Source organism: Pseudophryne corroboree, chromosome 5 (assembly GCF_028390025.1).
Source record: "Pseudophryne corroboree isolate aPseCor3 chromosome 5, aPseCor3.hap2, whole genome shotgun sequence".
Lineage (NCBI taxonomy): Eukaryota > Metazoa > Chordata > Amphibia > Anura > Myobatrachidae > Pseudophryne > Pseudophryne corroboree.
In genome coordinates this window covers 845,286,288-845,312,152 of record NC_086448.1, presented here as the reverse complement: position 1 = coordinate 845,312,152, position 25,865 = coordinate 845,286,288, and the positions used below count along the sequence as shown (strand labels likewise).

General features: G+C 50.7%; 1 protein-coding gene across 3 annotated transcripts in view; it reads right to left on the bottom strand.

Annotated features, from left to right (window-relative positions):
• Positions 1–9,981: 9,981 nt before the first annotated feature.
• Positions 9,982–25,865, bottom strand: part of LOC134928681 (amiloride-sensitive amine oxidase [copper-containing]-like) — a 26,989-nt gene continuing 11,105 nt past the window's right edge. The window contains exons 2-6 of one of the 3 annotated variants that reach the window (XM_063924669.1): positions 22,828–22,849; positions 12,690–14,249; positions 12,095–12,383; positions 11,302–11,434; positions 9,982–10,840 (exon numbers count right to left, since the gene is read on the bottom strand). In XM_063924669.1, the coding sequence (XP_063780739.1) occupies positions 10,565–10,840; positions 11,302–11,434; positions 12,095–12,383; positions 12,690–14,229 (2,238 nt within the window). In that variant the 5' untranslated portion in view covers positions 14,230–14,249; positions 22,828–22,849 and the 3' untranslated portion in view covers positions 9,982–10,564. Of the gene's footprint in view, positions 10,841–11,301; positions 11,435–12,094; positions 12,384–12,689; positions 14,250–16,265; positions 16,405–22,827; positions 22,850–25,865 lie in introns of those variants that run through there. The other 2 variants (XM_063924671.1, XM_063924670.1) reach the window with 2 other exon arrangements.

Below are 25,865 nucleotides of genomic sequence, written 5' to 3'. Positions count from 1 at the left end.
TCCTCCTTACTCATAGACCTGTCCCACCTGCAGGGATCCTCCCTACTCATAGACCTGTCCCACCTGTAGGGATCCTCCTCCTTACTCACAGACCTGTCTCACCTGTAGGGATCCTCCTCCTTACTCATAGACCTGTCCCACCAGCAGGGATCCTACCTACTCACAGACCTGTCCCACCTGTAGGGATCCTCCCTACTCACACACCTGTCCCACCTGTAGGGATCCTCCTCCTTACTCACAGACCTGTCTCACCTGTAGGGATCCTCCTCCTTACTCACACACCTGTCGCACCTGTAGGGATCCTCCTTACTCACACACCAGTCCCACCTGTAGAGATCCACCTGCTTACTCACAGACCTGTCCCACCTGTAGGAATCCTCCTCCTACTCATAGACCTGTCCCACCTGTAGGGATCCTCCTCCCTACTCACACACCTGTCCCACCTGTAGGGATCCTCCCTACTCACACAACTGCCCCACCTGTAGGGATCCTCCCTACTCACACACCTGTCCCACCTGTAGGGATCCTCCCTACTCACACACCTGTCCCACCTGTAGGGATCTTCCTCCTTACTCATAGACCTGTCCCACCTGTAGGGATCTTCCTCCTTACTCACACACCTGTCTCACCTGTAGGGATCCTCCTCCTTACTCACAGACCTGTCCCACCTGTAGGGATCCTCCCTACTCACACACCTGTCCCACCTGTAGGGATCATCCCTGCTCACACACCTGTCCCACCTGTAGGGATCCTCCTCCTTACTCACACACCTGTCTCACCTGCAGGGATCCTCCTTACTCACACACCTGTCCCACCTGTAGGGTTCCTCCCTACTCACACACCTGTCCCACCTGTAGGGATCCTCCTTACTCACACACCTGTCCCACCTGTAGGGATCCTCCCTACTCACACACCTGTCCCACCTGTAGGGATCCTCCCTACTCACACACCTGTCCCACCTGTAGGGATCCTCCCTACTCACACACCTGTCCCACCTGCAGGGATCCTCCCTACTCACACACCTGTCCCACCTGTAGGGATCCTCCCTACTCACACACCTGTCCCACCTGTAGGGATCCTCCCTACTCACACACCTGTCCCACCTGTAGGGATCCTCCCTACTCACACACCTGTCCCACCTGTAGGGATCCTCCCTACTCACACACCTGTCCCACCTGTAGGGATCCTCCTCCTTACTCACAGACCTGTCCCACCTGTAGGGATCCTCCCTACTCACACACCTGTCCCACCTGTAGGGATCCTCCTCCTTACTCATAGACCTGTCCCACCTGTAGGGATCCTCCTCCTTACTCACACACCTGTCCCACCTGTAGGGATCTTCCTCCCTACTCACACACCTGTCTCACCTGTAGGGATCCTCCTCCTTACTCACACACCTGTCCCACCTGTAGGGATCCTCCTCCTTACTCACACACCTGTCCCACCTGTAGGGATCCTCCCTACTCACACACCTGTCCCACCTGTAGGGATCCTCCTTACTCACACACCTGTCCCACCTGTAGGGATCCTCCTCCCTACTCATAGACCTGTCCCACCTGTAGGGATCCTCCTCCCTACTCATAGACCTGTCCCACCTGTAGTGATCCTCCTTACTCACACACCTGTCCCACCTGTAGGGATCCTCCCTACTCACACACCTGTCCCACCTGTAGGGATCCTCCTTACTCACACACCTGTCCCACCTGTAGGGATCCTCCCTACTCACACACCTGTCCCACCTGTAGGGATCCTCCTCCCTACTCACAGACCTGTCCCACCTGTAGGGATCCTCCCTACTCACACACCTGTCCCACCTGTAGGGATCCTCGTTACTCACACACCTGTCCCACCTGTAGGGACCCTCCTCCTTACTCACACACCTGTCCCACCTGTAGGGATCCTCCTCCTTACTCATAGACCTGTCCCACCTGTAGGGATCCTCCTCCTTACTCACACACCTGTCCCACCTGTAGGGATCCTCCTTACTCACACACCTGTCCCACCTGTAGGGATCCTCCTCCTTACTCACAGACCTGTCCCACCTGTAGGGATCCTCCCTACTCACACACCTGTCCCACCTGTAGGGATCCTCCCTACTCACACACCTGTCCCACCTGTAGGGATCCTCCCTACTCACACACCTGTCCCACCTGTAGGGATCCTCCTCCTTACTCACAGACCTGTCCCACCTGTAGGGATCCTCCCTACTCACACACCTGTCCCACCTGTAGGGATCCTCCTCCTTACTCATAGACCTGTCCCACCTGTAGGGATCCTCCTCCTTACTCACACACCTGTCCCACCTGTAGGGATCTTCCTCCCTACTCACACACCTGTCTCACCTGTAGGGATCCTCCTCCTTACTCACACACCTGTCCCACCTGTAGGGATCCTCCTCCTTACTCACACACCTGTCCCACCTGTAGGGATCCTCCCTACTCACACACCTGTCCCACCTGTAGGGATCCTCCTTACTCACACACCTGTCCCACCTGTAGGGATCCTCCTCCCTACTCATAGACCTGTCCCACCTGTAGGGATCCTCCTCCCTACTCATAGACCTGTCCCACCTGTAGGGATCCTCCTTACTCACACACCTGTCCCACCTGTAGGGATCCTCCCTACTCACACACCTGTCCCACCTGTAGGGATCCTCCTTACTCACACACCTGTCCCACCTGTAGGGATCCTCCCTACTCACACACCTGTCCCACCTGTAGGGATCCTCCTCCCTACTCACAGACCTGTCCCACCTGTAGGGATCCTCCCTACTCACACACCTGTCCCACCTGTAGGGATCCTCGTTACTCACACACCTGTCCCACCTGTAGGGACCCTCCTCCTTACTCACACACCTGTCCCACCTGTAGGGATCCTCCTCCTTACTCATAGACCTGTCCCACCTGTAGGGATCCTCCTCCTTACTCACACACCTGTCCCACCTGTAGGGATCCTCCTTACTCACACACCTGTCCCACCTGTAGGGATCCTCCTCCTTACTCATAGACCTGTCCCACCTGCAGGGATCCTACCTACTCATAGACCTGTCCCACCTGTAGGGATCCTCCTCCTTACTCACAGACCTGTCTCACCTGTAGGGATCCTCCTCCTTACTCATAGACCTGTCCCACCTGCAGGGATCCTACCTACTCACAGACCTGTCCCACCTGTAGGGATCCTCCCTACTCACACACCTGTCCCACCTGTAGGGATCCTCCTCCTTACTCACAGACCTGTCTCACCTGTAGGGATCCTCCTCCTTACTCACACACCTGTCCCACCTGTAGGGATCCTCCTTACTCACACACCAGTCCCACCTGTAGAGATCCACCTGCTTACTCACAGACCTGTCCCACCTGTAGGAATCCTCCTCCTACTCATAGACCTGTCCCACCTGTAGGGATCCTCCTCCCTACTCACACACCTGTCCCACCTGTAGGGATCCTCCCTACTCACACAACTGCCCCACCTGTAGGGATCCTCCCTACTCACACACCTGTCCCACCTGTAGGGATCCTCCCTACTCACACACCTGTCCCACCTGTAGGGATCTTCCTCCTTACTCATAGACCTGTCCCACCTGTAGGGATCTTCCTCCTTACTCACACACCTGTCTCACCTGTAGGGATCCTCCTCCTTACTCACAGACCTGTCCCACCTGTAGGGATCCTCCCTACTCACACACCTGTCCCACCTGTAGGGATCATCCCTGCTCACACACCTGTCCCACCTGTAGGGATCCTCCTCCTTACTCACACACCTGTCTCACCTGCAGGGATCCTCCTTACTCACACACCTGTCCCACCTGTAGGGTTCCTCCCTACTCACACACCTGTCCCACCTGTAGGGATCCTCCTTACTCACACACCTGTCCCACCTGTAGGGATCCTCCCTACTCACACACCTGTCCCACCTGTAGGGATCCTCCCTACTCACACACCTGTCCCACCTGTAGGGATCCTCCCTACTCACACACCTGTCCCACCTGCAGGGATCCTCCCTACTCACACACCTGTCCCACCTGTAGGGATCCTCCCTACTCACACACCTGTCCCACCTGTAGGGATCCTCCCTACTCACACACCTGTCCCACCTGTAGGGATCCTCCCTACTCACACACCTGTCCCACCTGTAGGGATCCACCTCCTTACTCACACACCTCTCCCACCTGTAGGGATCCTCCCTACTCACACACCTGTCCCACCTGTAGGGATCCTCCTTACTCACACACCTCTCCCACCTGTAGGGATCCTCCCTACTCACACACCTGTCCCACCTGTAGGGATCCTCCTTACTCACACACCTCTCCCACCTGTAGGGATCCTCCCTACTCACACACCTGTCCCACCTGTAGGGATCCTCCTCCTTACTCACACACCTGTCCCACCTGTAGGGATCCTCCTCCCTACTCACACACCTGTCCCTCCTGTAGGGATCCTCCCTACTCACACACCTGTCCCACCTGTAGGGATCCTCCTCCCTACTCACACCTGTCCCTCCTGTAGGGATCCTCCCTACTCACACACCTGTCCCACCTGTAGGGATCCTCCTCCTTACTCATAGACCTGTCCCACCTGTAGAGATCCTCCTCCCTACTCACACACCTGTCCCACCTGTAGGGATCCTCCCTACTCACACACCTGTCCCACCTGTAGGGATCCTCCTCCTTACTCATAGACCTGTCCCACCTGTAGGGATCTTCTTCCCTACTCACACACCTGTCCCACCTGTAGGGATCCTCCTCCTTACTCACACACCTGTCCCACCTGTAGGGATCCTCCTTACTCACACACCTGTCCCACCTGTAGGGATCCTCCCTACTCACACACCTGTCCCACCTATAGGGATCCTCCCTACTCACACACCTGTCCCACCTGTAGGGATCCTCCTCCTTACTCATAGACCTGTCCCACCTGTAGGGATCTTCCTCCCTACTCGCACACCTATCTCACCTGTAGGGATTCTCCTCCTTACTCACAGACTTGTCCCACCTGTAGGGATCCTCCCTACTCACACACCTGTCCCACCTGTAGGGATCCTCCTCCCTACTCACACACCTGTCCCACCTGTAGGGATCCTCCTCCTTACTCACACACCTGTCCCACCTGTAGGGATCCTCCTTACTCACACACCTGTGCCACCTGTAGGGATCCTCCCTACTCACACACCTGTCCCACCTGTAGGGATCCTCCTCCTTACTCACACACCTGTCCCACCTGTAGGGATCCTCCTTACTCACACACATGTCCCACCTGTAGGGATCCTCCTCCCTACTCACACACCTGTCCCACCTGTAGGGATCCTCCCTACTCACACACCTGTCCCACCTGTAGGGATCCTCCTCCTTACTCATAGACCTTTCCCACCTGTAGAGATCCTCCTCCCTACTCACACACCTGTCTCACCTGTAGGGATCCTCCTCCTTACTCATAGACCTGTCCCACCTGTAGGGATCTTCCTCCCTACTCACACACCTGTCTCACCTGTAGGGATCCTCCTCCTTACTCACACACCTGTCCCACCTGTAGGGATCCTCCTTACTCACACACCTGTCCCACCTGTAGAGATCCTCCTCCTTACTCACAGACCTGTCCCACCTGTAGGGATCCTCCTCCTTACTCATAAACCTGTCCCACCTGTAGGGATCCTCCCTACTCACACACCTGTAGGGATCCTCCCTACTCACACACCTGTCCCACCTGTAGGGATCCTCCTCCTTACTCATAGACCTGTCCCACCTGTAGAGATCCTCCTCCGTACTCACACACCTGTCCCACCTGTAGGGATCCTCCTCCTTACTCACACACCTGTCCCACCTGTAGGGATCCTCCCTACTCACACAACTGTCCCACCTGTAGGGATCCTCCCTACTCACACACCTGTCCCACCTGTAGGGATCCTCCCTACTCGCACACATGTCCCACCTGTAGGGATCCTCCTTACTCACACACCTGTCCCACCTGTAGGGATCCTCCCTACTCACACACCTGTCCCACCTGTAGGGATCCTCCCTACTCACACACCTGTCCCACCTGTAGAGATCCTCCTCCTTACTCACACACCTGTCCCTCCTGTAGGGATCCTCCTCCTTACTCACACACCTGTCCCACCTGTAGGGATCCTCCTCCTTACCCATAGACCTGTCACACCTTTTTACAGACATTGCAGGTCACTGAGGTTGTGATCACACGGGATAGGTCCCTGAGGTCATGGTGACATGGGATAGGTCCCTGAGGTCATGGTGACATGGGATAGGTCCCTGAGGTTGTGGTGACATGGGATAGGTCCCTGAGGTTGTGGTGGCACGGGATAGGTCACTGAGGTTGTGGTGGCACGGGATAGGTCACTGAGGTTGTGGTGACACGGGATAGGTCACTGAGGTTGTGGTGACACGGGATAGGTCACTGAGGTTGTGGTGACACGGGATAGGTCCCTAAGGTTGTGGTGACACGGGATAGGTACCTGAGGTTGTGGTGACATGGGATAGGTCACTGAGGTTGTGGTGACATGGGATAGGTACCTGAGGTTGTTGTGACATGGGATAGGTCCCTGAGGTTGTTGTGACATGGGATAGGTCCCTGAGGTTGTGACACAGGTCAATGAGGTTGTGGTGACAAGGGATAGGTCAATGAGGTTGTGGTGACACGGAATAGGTAAATGAGGTTGTGGTGACACAGGATAGGTCACTGAGGTTGTGGTGACACGGAATAGGTCAATAAGGTTGCGGTGACACGGGATAGGTCCCTGAGGTTGTGGTGACACGGAATAGGGCACTGAGGTTATGGTGACCCGGGATAGGTCACTGAGGTTGTGGTGACACGGGATAGGTCACTGAGGTCGTGGTCACATGGGATAGATCCCTGAGGTTGTTGTGACACGGGATTGGTCCATGAGGTTGTGGTGACACGGGATAGGTCTCTGAGGTTGTGGGGACATGGGATAGGTCCCTGAGGTTGTGGAGACACGGGATAGGTCACTGAGGTTGTGGTGACACGGGATAGGTCACTGAGGTTGTGGTGACATGGGATAGGTCACTGAGGTTGTGGTGACACGGGATAGGTCACTGAGGTTGTGGTGACACGGGATAGGTCACTGAGGTTGTGGTGACACGGGATAGGTACCTGAGGTTGTGGTGACATGGGATAGGTCACTGAGGTTGTGGTGACATGGGATAGGTACCTGAGGTTGTTGTGACATGGGATAGGTCCCTGAGGTTGTTGTGACATGGGATAGGTCCCTGAGGTTGTGGTGACACAGATAGGTCAATGAGGTTGTGGTGATAAGGGATAGGTCAATGAGGTTGTGGTGACACAGGATAGGTAAATGAGGTTGTGGTGACACAGGATAGGTCACTGAGGTTGTGGTGACATGGAATAGGTCAATGAGGTTGCGGTGACACGGGATAGGTCCCTGAGGTTGTGGTGACACGGAATAGGGCACTGAGGTTATGGTGACCCGGGATAGGTCACTGAGGTTGTGGTGACACGGTATAGGTCACTGAGGTTGTGGTGACACGGGATAGGTCACTGAGGTCGTGGTCACATGGGATAGATCCCTGAGGTTGTTGTGACACGGGATTGGTCCATGAGGTTGTGGTGACACGGGATAGGTCCCTGAGGTTGTGGGGACACGGGATAGGTCCCTGAGGTTGTGCTGACACAGGATAGGTCACTGAGGTTGTGCTGACACAGGATAGGTCACTGAGGTTGTGGTGACACAGGATAGGTCACTGAGGTTGTGCTGACAGGATAGGTCACTGAGGTTGTGGTGACACAGGATAGGTCATTGAGGTTGTGGTGACACGGGATAGGTCACTGAGGTTGTGACACAGGATAGGTCACTGAGGTTCTGGTGACACAGGAGATGTAGGAGAGAAATTACAGAGCGATACAGATTACTTGTATGATGTGGAGCCGGGCACAGTTTCATTCACCAAAACATTTGCAATAACCATGCTCCTTAAAAAAAACTATGTCAGAGCGACAGATAAATAGCCATTCACAAGCAGTCTGCTGGTGACATCATCATACACTATTTGCACCTGCCCATGACCCTACACAAATAATACGGCGCACATTCAACTGTGTCCTGGTCTGCATGTGTTCACAATAGTGCAAACATTTCCTTACTGTACACAGTACACATGAGACTGCCCCTGCCCTCCCCAGTTCTCATGTTCTCACAATATCTCTGCCAGTCACTGTGTTGCCTCCTCACTCCTGTCCTGGTGCCGCAGATATAGGCGCCCTTTACCGTGCTTTTATTCCTTGGAAACAAATGTTCTGTCATTAAACTGATGACGCGGCAGCTGGTCTGTTCAGAGTTACCAGGGAATCCTACAGATTAGATGTGTTATTTCTGGCTGATACAGTAATTACACTGATTTGTTGTCACCAGTTACAGGTGTCCTTACCACTGTGACATAGGTGCGCGAGTGGTGCCCATTGCCGTTCCTGTGTTTTACACAGACTTTTATTCCGGTATCGTCTAACCTGTATCGTTTCTGTTCTGTATTGTGTCTATGATGATTTACAATCCATGGACCTGTCCTGGGTAGAAACAGAGACACTTGAATGTGAAATGTGGGCATTTTATTGCTGAGTAATAACGTGCAACTACTATTGGTCGTTACAATGTTTCTGGTAGATTTGCCCATGGCTCTCGCAGAGACCAACAACATCCGTACCATGAAATTTCCCTTATGCCTCTCTGGTTGTACCCATTACCGTGCCCGTGTTTTACCTATGTTCTCTGTTTTCTTGTGTTAGTAGGTTTACATACTGTACGTACTGCTAAATGTACATTAATCACACAATCTATCCATTTATGAAGCTCGTGGGACCCTTGTTCTCCAGCTTCCCATTCTAGTGTGTGCTGATATAATTGTGGAACTCACTGAGGAAGATAATAGTATTTATTTATTTGTTTCTGTACATAGGAAAGCCGAGGCTGCTGTTATTAACTGAGTTGCACCAAGTTTTCAAACGCTTGGGGGTAATTGTGCCTGAAATCTGCTCATGAATGTACATAACACTTGGTGGCCCCTTCCATGCGTAGCTTCACGTCTTCTCTTTATTGTAGAGATGCCACAAAACTCCGTCCTGCGTCCTGTGTTTGTCTAGATCTGTAGAAACGCAGCAGCAGGCGGTGGAAGCGTTATTTGTGTTAATAGAGTTAATCGCACAACACTTTGCTCTAGTAAGGCCTTTGCTAAATGACTGTGACCCGTCCTCTCAGCCTTTCCGCTCATCCTTCCCTTACTAGAAAGCGGTCTGTAGTGGGTAAAACGCTGCATGACTCCCACTTATAGTACCTGTCACCTACATACAGTGCTGGTGGGCTGAGCCAGGCCTGGGATGTAGTGACATCATTATGTGCCTCATACCTCAGCGATATCACTAGGTCCTAGGAGAATGAACACTGTTTGGGCAAATTGTGCGCGGACTGGGAATCTAGGCGCAGCAATGAAAAACCAACGCGTTTTGCCGTGCACAGCTGGTGCGTTTTATAAGTGAAGTCGGTGTGTAGAAGTGACTGGGACACTTTTCATCTCCATCAGTAACACACTGCAGGTAATGATCCGCAGGTTACAAATATAAAAGATTAACCATCGGAAATATTGGAAATACTTCCACCAATTAGATTATACATCAGCGACATCACACACCTAACAGGAGCACGATAGGAAGCCTTCACTAGTTTATAGTCCAAAGAAAAGCTCCCAGCTCTACTGCAAAAAGCAATCCTTACCCACCACTCCCTGTGTTATCCCAGCTCTTATCCTGGGTCCATCCAGAATGGTCGGACGTGCACATAGTGCTTCCTCCTCATGCCTGTCATTCTGTCGGGGTGGGAGGGGGGCTTTTTATTGGTGTTTGGGCATATGACATTCAATACTATGCACAACTCTTCCTCAGCATGTGTCTGAATGCAGAATGTAGAGGTTTTCTAGGAATATGTAAAAAAAATAAACAAATTACCTTATTTAAATGAATGAGAATTATAATAAACCAAATATTAGGATATAAGACGCGTGTTTTGTCATCATTTAAACATGCCGTGTTACACATGCAGTAGTCTGATAGCCAGCGTGGAATGTTACATGTGAAGACCTGGTACACGGTTCACGTATGACCAGCGCTCTCTTCCTGGCGGTCCTCGGCGGTAGGCTGCGCTGGATTCTATACCATGCCATAAAGAGACATGTAAAATGGCTGTGGTGCGGAGAAAGGGAAGGTAATGAAATTGCTGTTAGATTCATAGTCCTTCTTCATGGCTCTAACTCACCAGTTGGCCTTGTCTGGCAGCGCCATACAGCAAGTCATAAAGACTGGATGAACACGGTTATTTCCAGGTGTGGCGATCTAAATGGCTAAAATGCTTAATAATTAGATATATGCAACACTTAGGGCATTTACTTCCCGACATTGTGAGTGACAGATAAAAGATAAGCAACACGTTACCAACCCAGAGGTCTATCACATAGAGGTACCAGACAGCTGATAGATTGCCACTGCAGGACAATGAGGCCGATTTGGTCAGTGCCAGGTGTGTTACAGTGAGCTCAGTCAGAGAAGTAAGTTCCATTGTAGTAAAAGGGTTTGTCCGACACACATCGACCAATGACTTCCGGGGTCCAGCGTTCAATGTTCACTTTAGTGAAGGTCGCGTCTGTAGGTCTCACAATGACGGTGCTCCTGCTGGCCACGGATGGGTCCTCATTAAAGAAGTTGAAAGGGCGGAGGTAGAAGCCCACTGCGTTTCCAGGAGTGGAAGTATTGGGGATGTCCTCAGCGTGGGGGATGTGCAGGAACCCTACAGTCACCCAGGCAACAAGGTCCTGGCCAAAGAAAATCATTGCAAGTTACATTAGTTTTAGTTTGTGTTCATTTTATATTGTAGTATTACAGGAGCCAAAAGTCATCATTTGTTTTTGGTACAGTACACCTGAAATGTCTCCTGGTTTCTCAGTTATTGCAACTTTCTAAAAACCTGGTCAGTATGGACATGAACTTGCTGAGGTCTACCTTATGTGCTTGATATGGACATAATATACTTACCGTTCTATGTCTACACAATGGTGGGAATCGTCTGGTGTATACTGTAGGCGTAGCCGGGTCACTCTCACATTTAGTCTGGGTGACTACCATTGGCAGTGGTCTAAGTGAGTGTGCAATAACTTTGGCTTCATCATTAAGTTTAGGACACAGTTGTCTCTACTCCGAGCTATGGACAGACTCTTTGTAAAATTGATTAGTGAGGTTGGCTACAGGTATAAAGTGTAATGAGCAACATTCTGACCTGATTCACGATCTCTTCATTGTTTCGAATGAATTTCTCAAACTTGACTGCTGGCTCCCACGGGTCATTCTGGTTGTATGGGCTACTGCTGGTCATCTCTGAGTCCCTGTGCCGTGTCACCGCCAGGCTGTACCTGTGGGCAAAGACGGACGCCCAAACATAAGTAATCTGCTCCCAACATCTAACTTAGATCAGCCGCAGAGCCCTAGAGCCAGGGAGGAGCTACAGTAAGAATGGGATTGTTGAAATAGTATTAAAGAGCACACAACGGATATTTGTAGTTTGCTCTGATATTCCAGAAGAGCAAAATTTAGGAGGTTAAATATTGAGTAGAGATACTGGGTCTAACAGCCAGAAGTGCGAGTGGCCATGGCAGCCAGAATTGCCCACTCCTCGCTAATGCCATATCCAGCTGCAAGAGTATAGTGGCAGCACCCACCATCATAACTATTGGCTCCATGTTGTGTCATCCAGAAACCAGGCTTCCGTTCATCATATGTAGGCCTCAGAATAGTACAGAACTCTGGTTATTCACCCACAACGCTCCCATTTCACAGAGAGAACTGGCCGCAATCTGAGCCTGTTAAGTTGTGCACGCATGCGCAATTTGCTGCAAATGATTTGCGTTTAGTCTTGAGTCCTACGCACGTCCGAGACCTTAGCACACCTACAAAGAGGAACCCCTTATACCCACTGAAGGACAGGTGACGCTTTCTCACTAAACAAGGATTTCCTACATCAGATTACCGGCCCTTCCCTGAGACATGATGGCTCATTATTACACTATAATTACCTGGACCACGAGATTCCTTTCTCCTCGTTCCATCCCCGCGGCAGCACGCTGTGGGCGTGAGAGTTGTACTGAATTCTGTAGCTCCTGTCATGTCCCCATTTATTCTTTTTGTTGGGGTTCCGGAACATCAAGTACCTGGGCAGGGGTGAGCCGAATCTGAAGCAGGCCTGCATTTCACTCTTCCTCGTGGTCCGTTCCATACGGGACTGGACAATAAAGTGACCCGGACTCCAGGGGTTTGAGATGTTCTCGTATTTCAGGGTAATGGTTTCAAAGCTGTTTTCTGTACCTGAATGTACATATAAAGAAGCTATCTGTAAGCTAGGCCTAGCGACATTGCAAAGTATACAATATTATATCAATGCCTTATATGTAGGTAGGGTTTTAGGGTGTGAATTATAGTAAATGTTATGCAGGCTGAAATAACACAGATACTTGTTACTTCTGATCTGTCTGTAGACTATTTTCTCTACTTATAAACTTGCTCTATTCATCCCAGTTCGCCCGTAATTCTGCGCTGGATCCAGATGGGCCCTTATTGTAATTACTGCAATAGTCACCAATGGCGAAATGTAGGAGGTCACGCTAAGCTCACCTGCCACGTCCAGGTCAACTTTGTAGTGTACCAGGTGGGTGTGCAGGTTCCCCAGGACGTGGTTGTAGACCTTGCTGCCATAGTTGAGGCCATCAGGGGTGAAGAAGCTGGCTTGGATGTACCCAGTAGCATGGACTTTCACCTCTATCACCCCATTCTGGTAGAAGAGAAAGTCCCAGATGTAGTCATAGTTGTAGACGGTGGACGTGGCCCTCACCACCAGCACATGATTCTCCACTCCAGCAAAGAAGTTGTAGCCACCACTGTAGTCGCTGTTGAAGTGTCGGCGCAAGGCCATGCCAGTGGGCAGCTCAAAGATACATAAAGCATTTTTAAGGTGGACTGGCTGGTCTGTGTCATAAAAATGGTATATATCCTTGTAAGTGGCCACTTCAGGACAGTCAATACCTTTGGCCAACTCATGATTAACCGATCCCATGCCCCACCCAGAGTCCATAGCTTTAGACTGCATGGCAGCTGGAGTAACCCCACTATAAAAAGCAATAGCTTCCTGGATGCTCACCTCATAGGCCACCCGCTCATCGTTATATTGTATGTCATAGATCTGCAAGCTTGTGGAAGCACTAATGCGATAAGCAAAGTTCCATCCTGCATATTCCACATAGTTCCCCAGGACCTTGTAGCGTTTTCCTTGGGGCTCACATATCTTAGGTCCATGTATATCTGTCCTTGTCTTAAACGCTCCACGTGGAATGAATGTTGAATAAGGGTCTTTCTCGTTAAACTCCGGTAAATGCAGCTTGGTCAACTCATTCTTCTCATACTTCCTAACAAGGTCTTCTGTGCTGTCAAAGTATTGTCCATTGTACCAGAGCTTCTCTACTTTCCAATCCTTTGGGCTGAGAGAGCGATGGTTAAGCAGGAGCTCGAAACCAACAGGATGGAGAAAGTACCCTTCTACAAATCGGAAAAACATTAACCATGTCCTACGCTCTCCTGACTTTAAGCCACGTGGTCCAATATCAGTGTAGGTTAAGCAGCGATTTGAGCAGTTGAAGAAAGAAAACCCTGATGTCTCCAGTAGGATGTGGTTGACCTTTGTCATGACCTGCAGTAGCTTCAGGTGAATATTTCCATACTCACTTCTTGTTGTTGGCCTTGATTCAAACCTTAGTGTCCTATTTCCCTTGAAATGTGGCCTATAATAATATGGGCGTGGTAGAGGTCCTACAATGTATTCAGTGATGTTGGGATTGGGTTGATCTGCAAAGTAGATAATAACTCTGGCCTCCCGTTCTGGTTTTGGGCCAGTTTTATCCAGAAAGTTAAGAACTTGAGCCTTTTTAGGTACGTTATGCTCCATCATAAATATGATGTTTTTGCCAAATTTGTCATCTGCGGGAGCCAACTTAAGGTTATCCTGTTCCATAAGAAAGGCTTGTACAGACCTCATCTCACTGGGGGTGAGATCTGAGAAGACCGAAGCCTTGTGACGACCTCTATAGCTTGAATGTATGTTAGCAAAGGTAGGTAAGAGAATATGGAGCGTTATCCAGAGAATATGATGTGCCGTCATCATTGAGGTCGATTGGGCAAGTGCTGGAAAAAAAAGGAAATGATGATCAGCGGCGTAACTGCTTTTGATTGGCAGATCATTGATTGTCCCCTCCCACTGTTGTATTACTTCATAAAGTAGTGTGGCTGCTATATTGTATGACGTCACAGACATAAGGTGAGGGAGGGAGGGTTAGGCTGTAAGGGGGAGGGAGTTAAGGGTTAGACTGTGGGGGGTAGAGTTAGAATGTAGGTTATGAGGGGGAGGGGAGTTAGCCTGAGTGTTAGATTTATGCTCTAGGGAGGATTAGGGTTATGTTGAGGGAGGGAGGGTTAGGCTGTAGGGGGAGGGGGTTTAGGGTCAGACTGTGGGGAGGTAGGGCTAGGCTGTGGGTGGGGGGGTAGGCTGAGGATGGTAGGGGAGCGTTCGGTTTATGCTCTCGGGATGATTAGGGTTATGTTGAGGGAGGTAGGGTTAGGCTCTGTGGATGGTTAGGGTTAGGCTTGGGGGAGGAGGGTTAGGCTGTGAGTGGGGGGGCGTAGGCTGAGGATGGGAGGGGAGCATTCGGTTTTTGCTCTGGGGAAGACTAGGGTTATGTTGAGGGAGGTAGGGTTAGGCTGGGGGGAGGAGGGTTAGACTGGGGGTGGGTAGGGTTAGGCTGGGGGGTGGAGGGTTAGGTTGGGGGGGTAGGCTGAGGGAGGAGGGGGGGTTAGGCTGTGGGGTAGGGTTAGGCTGTGTGGAGAGTTAGGCTGGGGGGTAGGGTTAGGCTGTGTGGAGGGTTAGGCTGAGGGAGGAAGGGGGTTAGGATTACCCACTAGATGGAGGGTTAGGGGCAGGGATTAAAGTTAAGCACTACTTACTGGAACGGGGATCGGAGGTGTGACCCGGAAGTGATGGTCACATGACCTCTGGGACCTGGAAGCTGCGCTGGAGCTGCTGCAGCCGCCAGGAGAAGGTAAGTCACCACTGGGCTACCAGGGACTATATGTTGACATGTGTCATCATTTCATCAGTGTCAACATATCATACCATGCCCCATTAGATACCCGACACAGAAAATTTTCACATAAAGATTTCTTTAAAAATTACCATCTGTGTTCCCGGAAATAAAATTTTTTAAATGTATCTCGCACAGAAAAGGAATTTAATTATCGGATTTGATTGCTTTAGATCTTGCCATCCTTTGATGGTGAGTTAGGTAGAGCATCTTTTCCGGTCCCCACCATGAGACTCTGGGGTAAATTTACTAAAGGCCGCTTTTGGGTTTTTGGTCGTTATTCCATTGAATTTGCAAACTGACCGTTTACTAGTCAGAACCTACGGAAAAACGTCAGAAAACCCAACTTTCTAACACTTTACCACATTGGACCAACAACTGGAGGTAAGAGTAGGATCCGCAGCTTTACCCATGGGAACAACCTGTCATTCCACCCTGCACTGTACCGTGCTGTCCCCGGGGCTCGGGATACTACATGATTCAAGGGTCTGTCTGGTGAGCAAGAATTGTTTTTTAATTTAAAATAATGGATTACCCCCTTTGGTGTGTGAGTCCCATACTTATTGTAATGTTTTCTTTACAGGCGGACTACAGGTGCCAGTGGGCCCTTAATGCCTGGGCATGCGGGCACTTATTGCTCCGCAATTTATTTTTATTTTTTACACATTTACCATTGGTGTGAGGAGTACCCCCGGGCTGAGCTGTGCTGGTCTGTGTGTCACCGCTTTTTCTCCCTATTGCCCCATACCCAGGCCGAGAGCTCTGATGCTGGTTATAGTTTTAGGTTTGGGGGGGGGGGGGGGGGCTCTACCCAATTTATTTTATTTTATTTTTGGTAATTTGAACTTTTTCCTTACAGTTGCCCCTCATGGTGCCTGCACGGATCATAGTGACCCGTGCGGAGCTTCTCTTTGGTCAGGTTTGCTGTCATTGTTTAATTTCTATTTGCCACCAGTTTTGAAGTGGCGGCAAATAGAAACTGTGTCAGGGCATGCTGGGATGTGTAGTACCACGTCAGCTGGAGTGCCACAGGCTGCCCAGTTACTTCACCACCCATACTCACATGACCGCTTGATATCTTTAGTTCATGATCTGCCATATCCCGGGGCATCAGTGATATAACCGGATAAGACGTACGCTCGGCCCATGTCACAGTATGTACACTACTGCCCCCAGCTGGTGCTGTGCGGTAATTCTGCACCACGTCCATCATTTGCTGTAACAGCTGAGAAAGTGTTACTAAGCCTGATGTACATTGTAGCCGCCTCAGCTGTAGGGGGGGTTTCATGGCCGAGGCCATTCTTCTTATCACAGGAAAATGCACTTTTATACAGCCACAATAAAGACACACAATTACACACACTGTGCTAGGTTACCGCCACAATAAAGACACACAATTACACACACTGAGTGCTAGGTTACCGCCACAATAAAGACACACAATTACACACACTGAGTGCTAGGTTACCGCCACAATAAAGACACACAATTACACACACTGAGTGCTAGGTTACCGCCACAATAAAGACACACAATTACACACACTGTGCTAGGTTACAGCCACAATAAAGACACACAATTACACACACTGAGTGCTAGGTTACCGCCACAATAAAGACACACAATTACACACACTGAGTGCTAGGTTACCGCCACAATAAAGACACACAATTAAACACACTGTGTGCTAGGTTACCGCCACAATAAAGACACACAATTACACACACTGAGTGCTAGGTTACCGCCACAATAAAGACACACAATTACACACACTGAGTGCTAGGTTACCGCCACAATAAAGACACACAATTACACACACTGAGTGCTAGGTTACCGCCACAATAAAGACACACAATTACACACACTGAGTGCTAGGTTACCGCCACAATAAAGACACACAATTACACACACTGTGCTAGGTTACCGCCACAATAAAGACACACAATTACACACACTGTATGCTAGGTTACAGCCACAATAAAGACACACAATTACACACACTGTGTGCTAGGTTACCGCCACAATAAAGACACACAATTACACACACTGTGTGCTAGTCTGCTCCAGGGCCACCGTAACTGCATCGTAGGCCCTGGGCAAAGCAAGGCACTGGCTCCCTGCCCACCCATTCAGGGGAATACAGAAAACATCATATTGGGTGGTCTTCTGTATGCCGAATGTCGGGATCCCGGCGCACAGTATACCGGCGCCGGAATCCCGACACCCGGCATACCGACAACTATTCTCCCTCGTGGGGGTCCATGACCCCCCTGGAGGGAGAATAAAATAGTGTGGCGCGCGTAGCGCGCCACCGTGCCCGTAGCGTGGCGAGCGCAGCGAGCCCGCAAGGGGCTCCTTTGTGCTCGCCACACTGTCGGTATGCCGGCGGTCGGCCTCCCGGCGCCGGTATGCTGGTCGCCGGAAGCCCGAGCGCCGGCATACCATACTACACCCATCATAACTTACCCCTCATACAGTCCCTCCACATGCTTCCATACAGTGACTGGCTGTCAGCACTCTGATAGCTCCAGCAATCCACCAGTCAGCTCCAGCAATCCACCAGTCAGCTCCAGCAATCCACCAGTCAGCTCCAGCCATCCACCAGTCAGCCCCAGCCATCCACCAGTCAGCTCCAGCAATCCACCAGTCAGCTCCAGCCATCCACCAGTCAGCTCCAGCCATCCACCAATCAGCTCCAGCCATCCACCAGTCAGCTCCATCCATCCACCAATCAGCTCCAGCCATCCACCAGTCAGCTCCATCCACCAATCAGCTCCAGCCATCCACCAGTCAGCTCCAGCCATCCACCAGTCAGCTTCAGCCATCCACCAGTCAGCTCCAGCCATCCACCAGTCAGCTCCAGCCATCCACCAGTCAGCTCCAGCCATCCACCAGTCAGCTCCAGCCATCCACCAGTCAGCTCAGCCATCCACCAGTCAGCTCAGCCATCCACCAGTCAGCTCCATCCATCAGTCAGCTCCAGCCATCCACCAGTCAGCTCCAGCCATCCACCAGTCAGCTCAGCCATCCACCAGCCACCAGTCAGCTCCAGCCATCCACCAGTCAGCTCCAGCCATCCACCAGTCAGCTCCAGCCATCCACCAGTCAGCTTCAGCCATCCACCAGTCAGCTCCAGCCATCCACCAGTCAGCTCCAGCCATCCACCAGTCAGCTCAGCCATCCACCAGTCAGCTCCATCCATCAGTCAGCTCCAGCCATCCACCAGTCAGCTCCAGCCATCCACCAGTCAGCTCCAGCCATCCACCAGTCAGCTCCAGCCATCCACCAGTCAGCTCAGCCATCCACCAGCCACCAGTCAGCTCCATCCATCCACCAGTCAGCTCCAGCCATCCACCAGTCAGCTCCAGCCATCCACCAATCAGCTCCAGCCATCCACCAGTCAGCCCCAGCCATCCACCAGTCCGCTCCAGCCATCCACCAGTCAGCTCAGCCATCCACCAGCCACCAGTCAGCTCCATCCATCCACCAGTCAGTTCCAGCCATCCACCAGTCAGCTCCAGCCATCCACCAGTCAGCTTCAGCCATCCACCAGTCAGCTCCAGCCATCCACCAGTCAGCTCCAGCCATCCACCAGTCAGCTCAGCCATCCACCAGTCAGCTCCATCCATCAGTCAGCTCCAGCCATCCACCAGTCAGCTCCAGCCATCCACCAGTCAGCTCCAGCCATCCACCAGTCAGCTCAGCCATCCACCAGCCACCAGTCAGCTCCATCCATCCACCAGTCAGCTCCAGCCATCCACCAGTCAGCTCCAGCCATCCACCAATCAGCTCCAGCCATCCACCAGTCAGCCCCAGCCATCCACCAGTCAGCTCCAACCATCCACCAATCAGCTCCAGTTATCCACCAGTCAGCTCCAGCCATCCACCAATCAGCTCCAGTCATCCACCAATCAGCACACTGACAGCCACTCACTGTCTGGCTGCAGGCTGGGAGGCAGGTAGGGAACGCTGCACTGTGATTGGAGGATAGCTCCAGCCATCCACCAATCAACATGCTGACAGCCATTCACGGTCTGGCTGCAGGCTGGGAGGCAGGTAGGGAACGCTGCACTCTGATTGGTGGATAGCTCCTCTCACTGTCTGGCTGCTTGCTGGGAGGCAGGTAGGGAACGCTGCACTCTGATTGGTGGATAGCTCCTCTCACTGTTTGGCTGCAGACTGGGAGGCAGGTAGGGAACGCTGCACTCTGATTGGTGGATAGCTCCTCTCACTGTCTAGCTGCAGGCTGGGAGGCAGGTAGAGAATGCTGCACTCTGGTGGATAGCGCCTCTCACTGTCTGGCTGCAGGCTGGGAGGCAGGTAGAGAATGCTGCACTCTGATGGATAGCGCCTCTCACTGTCTGGCTGCAGGCTGGGAGGCAGGTAGGGAACGCTGCACTCTGATTGGTGGATAGCTCCTCTCACTGTCTGGCTGCAGGCTGGGGTGGCAGGTAGAGAATGCTGCACTCTGATTGGTGGATAGCGCCTCTCACTGTCTGGCTGCAGGCTGGGAGGCAGGTAGGGAACGCTGCACTCTGATTGGTGGATAGCTCCTCTCACTGTCTGGCTGCAGGTTGGGAGGCAGGTAGAGAATGCTGCACTCTGGTGGATAGCGCCTCTCACTGTCTGGCTGCAGGCTGGGAGGCAGGTAGAGAACGCTGCACTCTGGTGGATAGCGCCTCTCACTGTCTGGCTGCAGGCTGGAAGGCAGGTAGAGAATGCTGCACTCTGATTGGTGGATAGCGCCTCTCACTGTCTGGCTGCATGGGGGGCAGGTAGGGAACGCTGCACTCTGATTGGTGGATAGCTCCTCTCACTGTCTGGCTGCAGGCTGGGAGGCAGGTAGGGAATGCTGCACTCTTATTGGTGGATAGCTCCTCTCACTGTCTGGCTGCAGGCTGGGAGGCAGGTAGGGAATGCTGCACTCTGGTGGATAGCTCCTCTCACTGTCTGGCTGCATGGGGGGTAGGTAGGGAACGCTGCACTCTGATTGGTGGATAGCTCCTCTCACTGTCTTTTACTGCAGGCTGGGAGGCAGGTAGGGAACTCTGCACTCTGATTGGTGGATAGCTCCTCTCACTGTCTGGCTGCAGGCTGGGAGGCAGGTAGAGAATGCTGCACTCTGATTGGTGGATAGCGCCTCTCACTGTCTGGCTGCAGGCTTGGAGGCAGGTAGAGAATGCTGCAATCTGATTGGTGGATAGCTCCTCTCACTGTCTGGCTGCAGGCTGGGAGGCAGGTAGAGAATGCTGCACTCTGATTTGTGAATAGCGCCTCTCACTGTCTGGCTGCAGGCTGGTAGGCAGGTAGGGAACGCTGCACTCTGATTGGTGGATAGCTCCTCTCACTGTCTGGCTGCAGGCTGGGAGGCAGGTAGGGAATGCTGCACTCTTATTGGTGGATAGCTCCTCTCACTGTCTGGCTGCAGGCTGGGAGGCAGGTAGGGAATGCTGCACTCTAATTGGTGGATAGCTCCTCTCACTGTCTGGCTGCATGGGGGGTAGATAGGGAACGCTGCACTCTGATTGGTGGATAGCTCCTCTCACTGTCTTCCTGCAGGCTGGGAGGCAGGTAGGGAACTCTGCACTCTTATTGGTGGATAGCTCCTCTCACTGTCTGGCTGCAGGCTGGGAGGCAGGTAGAGAATGCTGCACTCTGATTGGTGGATAGCGCCTCTCACTGTCTGGCTGCAGACTGAGAGGCAGGTAGAGAATGCTGCACTCTGATTGGTGGATAGCGCCTCTCACTGTCTGGCTGCAGGCTGGGAGGCAGGTAGAGAATGCTGCACTCTGATTTGTGAATAGCGCCTCTCACTGTCTGGTTGCAGGCTGGGAGGCAGGTAGGGAACGCTGCACTCTGATTGGTGGATAGCTCCTCTCACTGTCTGGCTGCAGGCTGGGAGGCAGGTAGGGAATGCTGCACTCTTATTGGTGGGTAGCTCCTCTCACTGTCTGGCTGCAGGCTGGGAGGCAGGTAGAGAATGCTGCACTCTGATTGGTGGATAGCGCCTCTCACTGTCTGGCTGCAGGCTGGGAGGCAGGTAGAGAATGCTGCACTCTGATTTGTGAATAGCGCCTCTCACTGTCTGGCTGCAGGCTGGGAGGCAGGTAGGGAACGCTGCACTCTGATTGGTGGATAGCTCCTCTCACTGTCTGGCTGCAGGCTGGGAGGCAGGTAGGGAATGCTGCACTCTTATTGGTGGGTAGCTCCTCTCACTGTCTGGCTGCAGGCTGGGAGGCAGGTAGAGAATGCTGCACTCTGATTGGTGGATAGCGCCTCTCACTGTCTGGCTGCATGGGGGGCAGGTAGGGAACGCTGCAGTCTTTGTGTAATTCACAATCAGGGTGACCGGATAGCATTCTCTACCTACCTCCCAAAGAAGACCCGGGGGCACCAAGCCGCCCCTGCTCAAAGGCCCCTAAAGTCATAGGGCCCACTGTGCCTATAGGTTAGTATGGGCCCGGGCTGTTCAGATATAAAGACCAGAGCAGATCAGCAAATACATGTGATTGTATGCGGGTACTGAGCGGCCCAGCGCCGCCATCCACTAGTGGTGACGCACCTATAACGGCGCGTTCCTGAGGACACTTCTTCTACCGCCTGAGTGCTGCACCTCCACGTGTATATATATATATATATATATATATATATGGGTGTGGTATGTTACATAGAAGAGACTTAGGTTGACAGTGTCTAGGTCGGCCACTATTGGTCAACAGTAAGTAGATCGACATGGTTTCTAGGTCAACAGGGACTCTAGGTCGACATGAGTTTTTTACATTTTTTTTGGTGTTGTTTCCTTTGTACAGTGACCGGTAACCCCAATTAGTGCACCGCGTCCCCTCGCTCCGCTGCCGCAGCTCTCAGCACAGTTTACTGTTCCCAATCGTAGTCCACGTGGATCGTAAAGTATGAAAATGTTCAAAACATGAAACAAAATGTGAAAAACTCATGTCGACCTTTTGTCATGTTGAACTAGTACATCCAGTAATTTTGGATGATATCCATTCATGTTTAAACAGTGTACGGTGGAACTGTTGATTCCATATTTGCCCGCTACTTCTTATATAAATTATTTTTGTTTCTGGTAATTACTGGATATTCAGGATATATAGTAGCCATTTACCTGATAATGATCACAATCCTATATTATCCATCTATGTTTTATAACCTCCAGTACAGGTCAGGATCATGAATTATAAAGGATCATAAGAGAAAAAAGAAAATCCAAAAGTTTGTGACTAATGAATTGATTAGTGCTAAATTCTTTTGACTAAATACGGACCTAATAAAGGGGGTAATTCCAAGTTGATTGCAGCAGGAAATTTGTTAGCAGTTGGGCAAAACCATGTGCACTGCAGGGGAGGCAGATGTAACATGTGCAGAGAGAGTTAGATTTGGGTGGGTTATTTTGTTTCTGTGCAGGGTAAATACTGGCTGCTTTATTTTTACACTGCAATTTAGATTGCAGATTGAACTCACCACACCCAAATCTAACTCTCTCTGCACATGTTACATCTGCCTCCCCCTGCAGTGCAGCATGGTTTTGCCCAACTACTAAAAAATTTCCTGCTGCGATCAAATTGGAATTACCCCCAAAATTAGCCTAAATACTCAATACTCACCAGTTGGTCCGATAAAGAGAATCTATGAAAACAAATAAAGAGAGAAATTAAGAATTAGCACATGATAAGATAATGGGGGTCATTCCGAGTTGTTCGCTCGCAAGCTGCTTTTAGCAGCTTTGCACACGCTAAGCCGCCGCCTACTGGGAGTGAATCTTAGCATATTAAAATTGCGACCGAAATATTCTCAATATTGCGATTACACACCTCTTAGCAGTTTCTGAGTAGCTTCAGACTTACTCGGCATCTGCGATCAGTTCAGTGCTTGTCGTTCCTGGTTTGACGTCACAAACACACCCAGCGTTCGCCCAGACACTCCTACGTTTCTCCAGCCACTCCCGCGTTTTTCCCAGAAACGGTAGCGTTTTTTCGCACACACCCATAAAACGGCCAGTTTCCGCCCAGAAACACCCACTTCCTGTCAATCACATTACGATCACCAGAACGAAGAAAAAACCTCGTAATGCCGTGAGTAAAATACCTAACAGCATAGCAAATTTACTTGGCGCAGTCGCACTGCGGACATTGTGCATGCGCATTAGCGACTAATCGCTCCGTTGCGAGAAAAAAATAACGAGCGAACAACTCGGAATGACCCCCCATATTGCCTCGATTACAACAAAGTGGAACATTACATAACAATAATATGTGGGATAAAATCATTAACCTACTAGATTACTTGTGATACTTAGGTACATTACCCTGGATCCAAGGATTAAACGATAGATCCGATTAATGAGAATTGATTCTCTGTAATAAGAGACAATTCCATAGAAAAGCGTTTTTTTGTACTCAATAGGAGTGTAGCATAGGAGGTTCACAGGATAAATTATCCTCCTAACACATTATAGAATGTAGGTGAAATATATCACATGAATGTAAGGTATTCCGCACTCATAAAATATATTACAACACTTCGTAGGTTAGAATAAGATAAGAATTAGATCAGTTTTGAAGGGAAGGGAAAGAATTGGACTGTGGGTGGCGCACTAAAGCTAAATAAACACTCAATTAAAATGTAACTTTTAATTCAATTAGATTGAAAAAAGCCAATAACTGTGAAATATTAAAATAAATCTGGACAAGTGCAAGACACAGTGTAGCATATATATTAAAAACCACACTCTTTTACTCCAATGTGTTGTGCAATGTCTAATACAGGCTTTCCCAACCGCGGTCCTCAAGGCACACCAACAGTGCAGGTTTTAGTGATATCCAGGCTACAGCACAGGTGACTTAATTAGTAGCTCACTTATTTTGATTTAACCATCTGTGCTGCAGCCTGGATATCACTAAAACCTGCACTGTTGGTGTGCCTTGAGGACCGCGGTTGGGAAAGCCTGGTCTAATATGTTATACGAAGTAATAATAGGTTCTATGACCTTTTACTAAATTAATTTAGTGCTGTCAGGAAATTGTCCCTATTAATAACTGGGTGTAACGAGTGCGAACAGCAGTATGATAACCACACGTTATGATCTAATACTAGTGCAGTCGATTTTCCATCTCCTTTCCCTTATATTGAACTAGTACATATCAACCTAGAGTCCCTGTCGACATACTTACTGTCGACCTAGACACTGTCAACCTAAATTTTGTCAATCTAGAGACCGGATCCCATATATATATATTTATAGTAAAACAAAATCTCATTTTGTCCCCCCCCCATGCCCTTTTAGTTCCCCGTTACTGTAGAGACCGCAGCAAGACTCGCAGTGCAGGGTAATTATATCCTTTTCTATTCGTGGCCTTTTATAAACTCCAGTATAAGGTTTTATCCTCGCGGAGCTGTTATCTGATGCCGGTGATCTCTGCACCGTCTGGCACAGACGTCTGTATAGGGACACGACTATTCCTCCCTGCAATGTCACTGCGACAACAAGCTGGAATATAGCGTCACCCCTGGCAGTAGAAACGCGTCTATCTCCCTTCTATCCGACCAGCCAGATATTACTGATCGTCCTGCAGAAAGGGAGCAGAATCACCTGGAATAGTGGTTTCAAAGGGCGGGATGTACTAAACCCTAACATTAGATAAAAACCAGGGCCGGAATAAGACAGGTGGGCGCCCAGGGCGACGGTGGTTGTGGGGTCCCCCAGTATGCACGTGAACACACATGGACAGTGCTGGAGCACACAGACACTGTTTCGGGGGATTTCCCCTCACAATCTGTGCACGGAGGAGCTGGAGGGAGACTCCTCTGTGGGGGCCCCGGGACGGCCGCCCCTATCGCCCCTCCCTTAATCCGGCCCTGATAAAAACCCTGAAAATGGATTTTACTGCATTTTCCTTATGTACCAAGTGGGTCCTAGTGGGTAACGCCATCTTTGGGTGGTATTACCCAATAGAAGCCTATGCCCTGCTTTTTGCGACTCCCCCTGAGAGGAATCCAATTGGGACCCTTCCATCACCCCCATGGCGCATCCGTCATTCAGCGTCTCCCGGATCCTAAACCAGAAACCCTTCTATGCAAAGGACGGCTCTCTCATCGGGAACGCTGTCCTCCGCACATTTTATGTACACACTGGAGCGTTCTCCGAGATCCGAGCGCACCCAGACTTCCAGGAGGGAATTCAGGCGCCAGCTAAAGTGGAAAGAGATAAAGTAGCAGCCAATCAGCTCCTAACTGCCATGTTACAGCCTGGGTTTGAAAAATGACAGCTAGGAGCTGATTGGTTGGTACTTTATCTCCACTTTACCACTCTCCAAGGCTTAGTATATAGACCCCTGTGTCATACTCTCCCCGTTATGTCGCTGTTATATGCCGGAAAAAAATACTGTAAATCAGATATAAAAGTGAGATGGGAATGTTCCCCTGCGCTGGATATAAGGCACAATGGGGGGAGATGTATGAAGAGGAGGTAAGTGTCACGTGGTGTCAGTGTCCTGTCCCCTTTCGGGATTCCGGTGTCGGCATTCTGTTATGTGTCGGGATTCCGGCGCCAGTATCCCGACCATCAGGATTGTAACCGCATCCCGTGGGTGCCTACTGTATGTCTGTATGTGTTTTTCTTGGAGGTTTTTTCTTTTTTTTCATG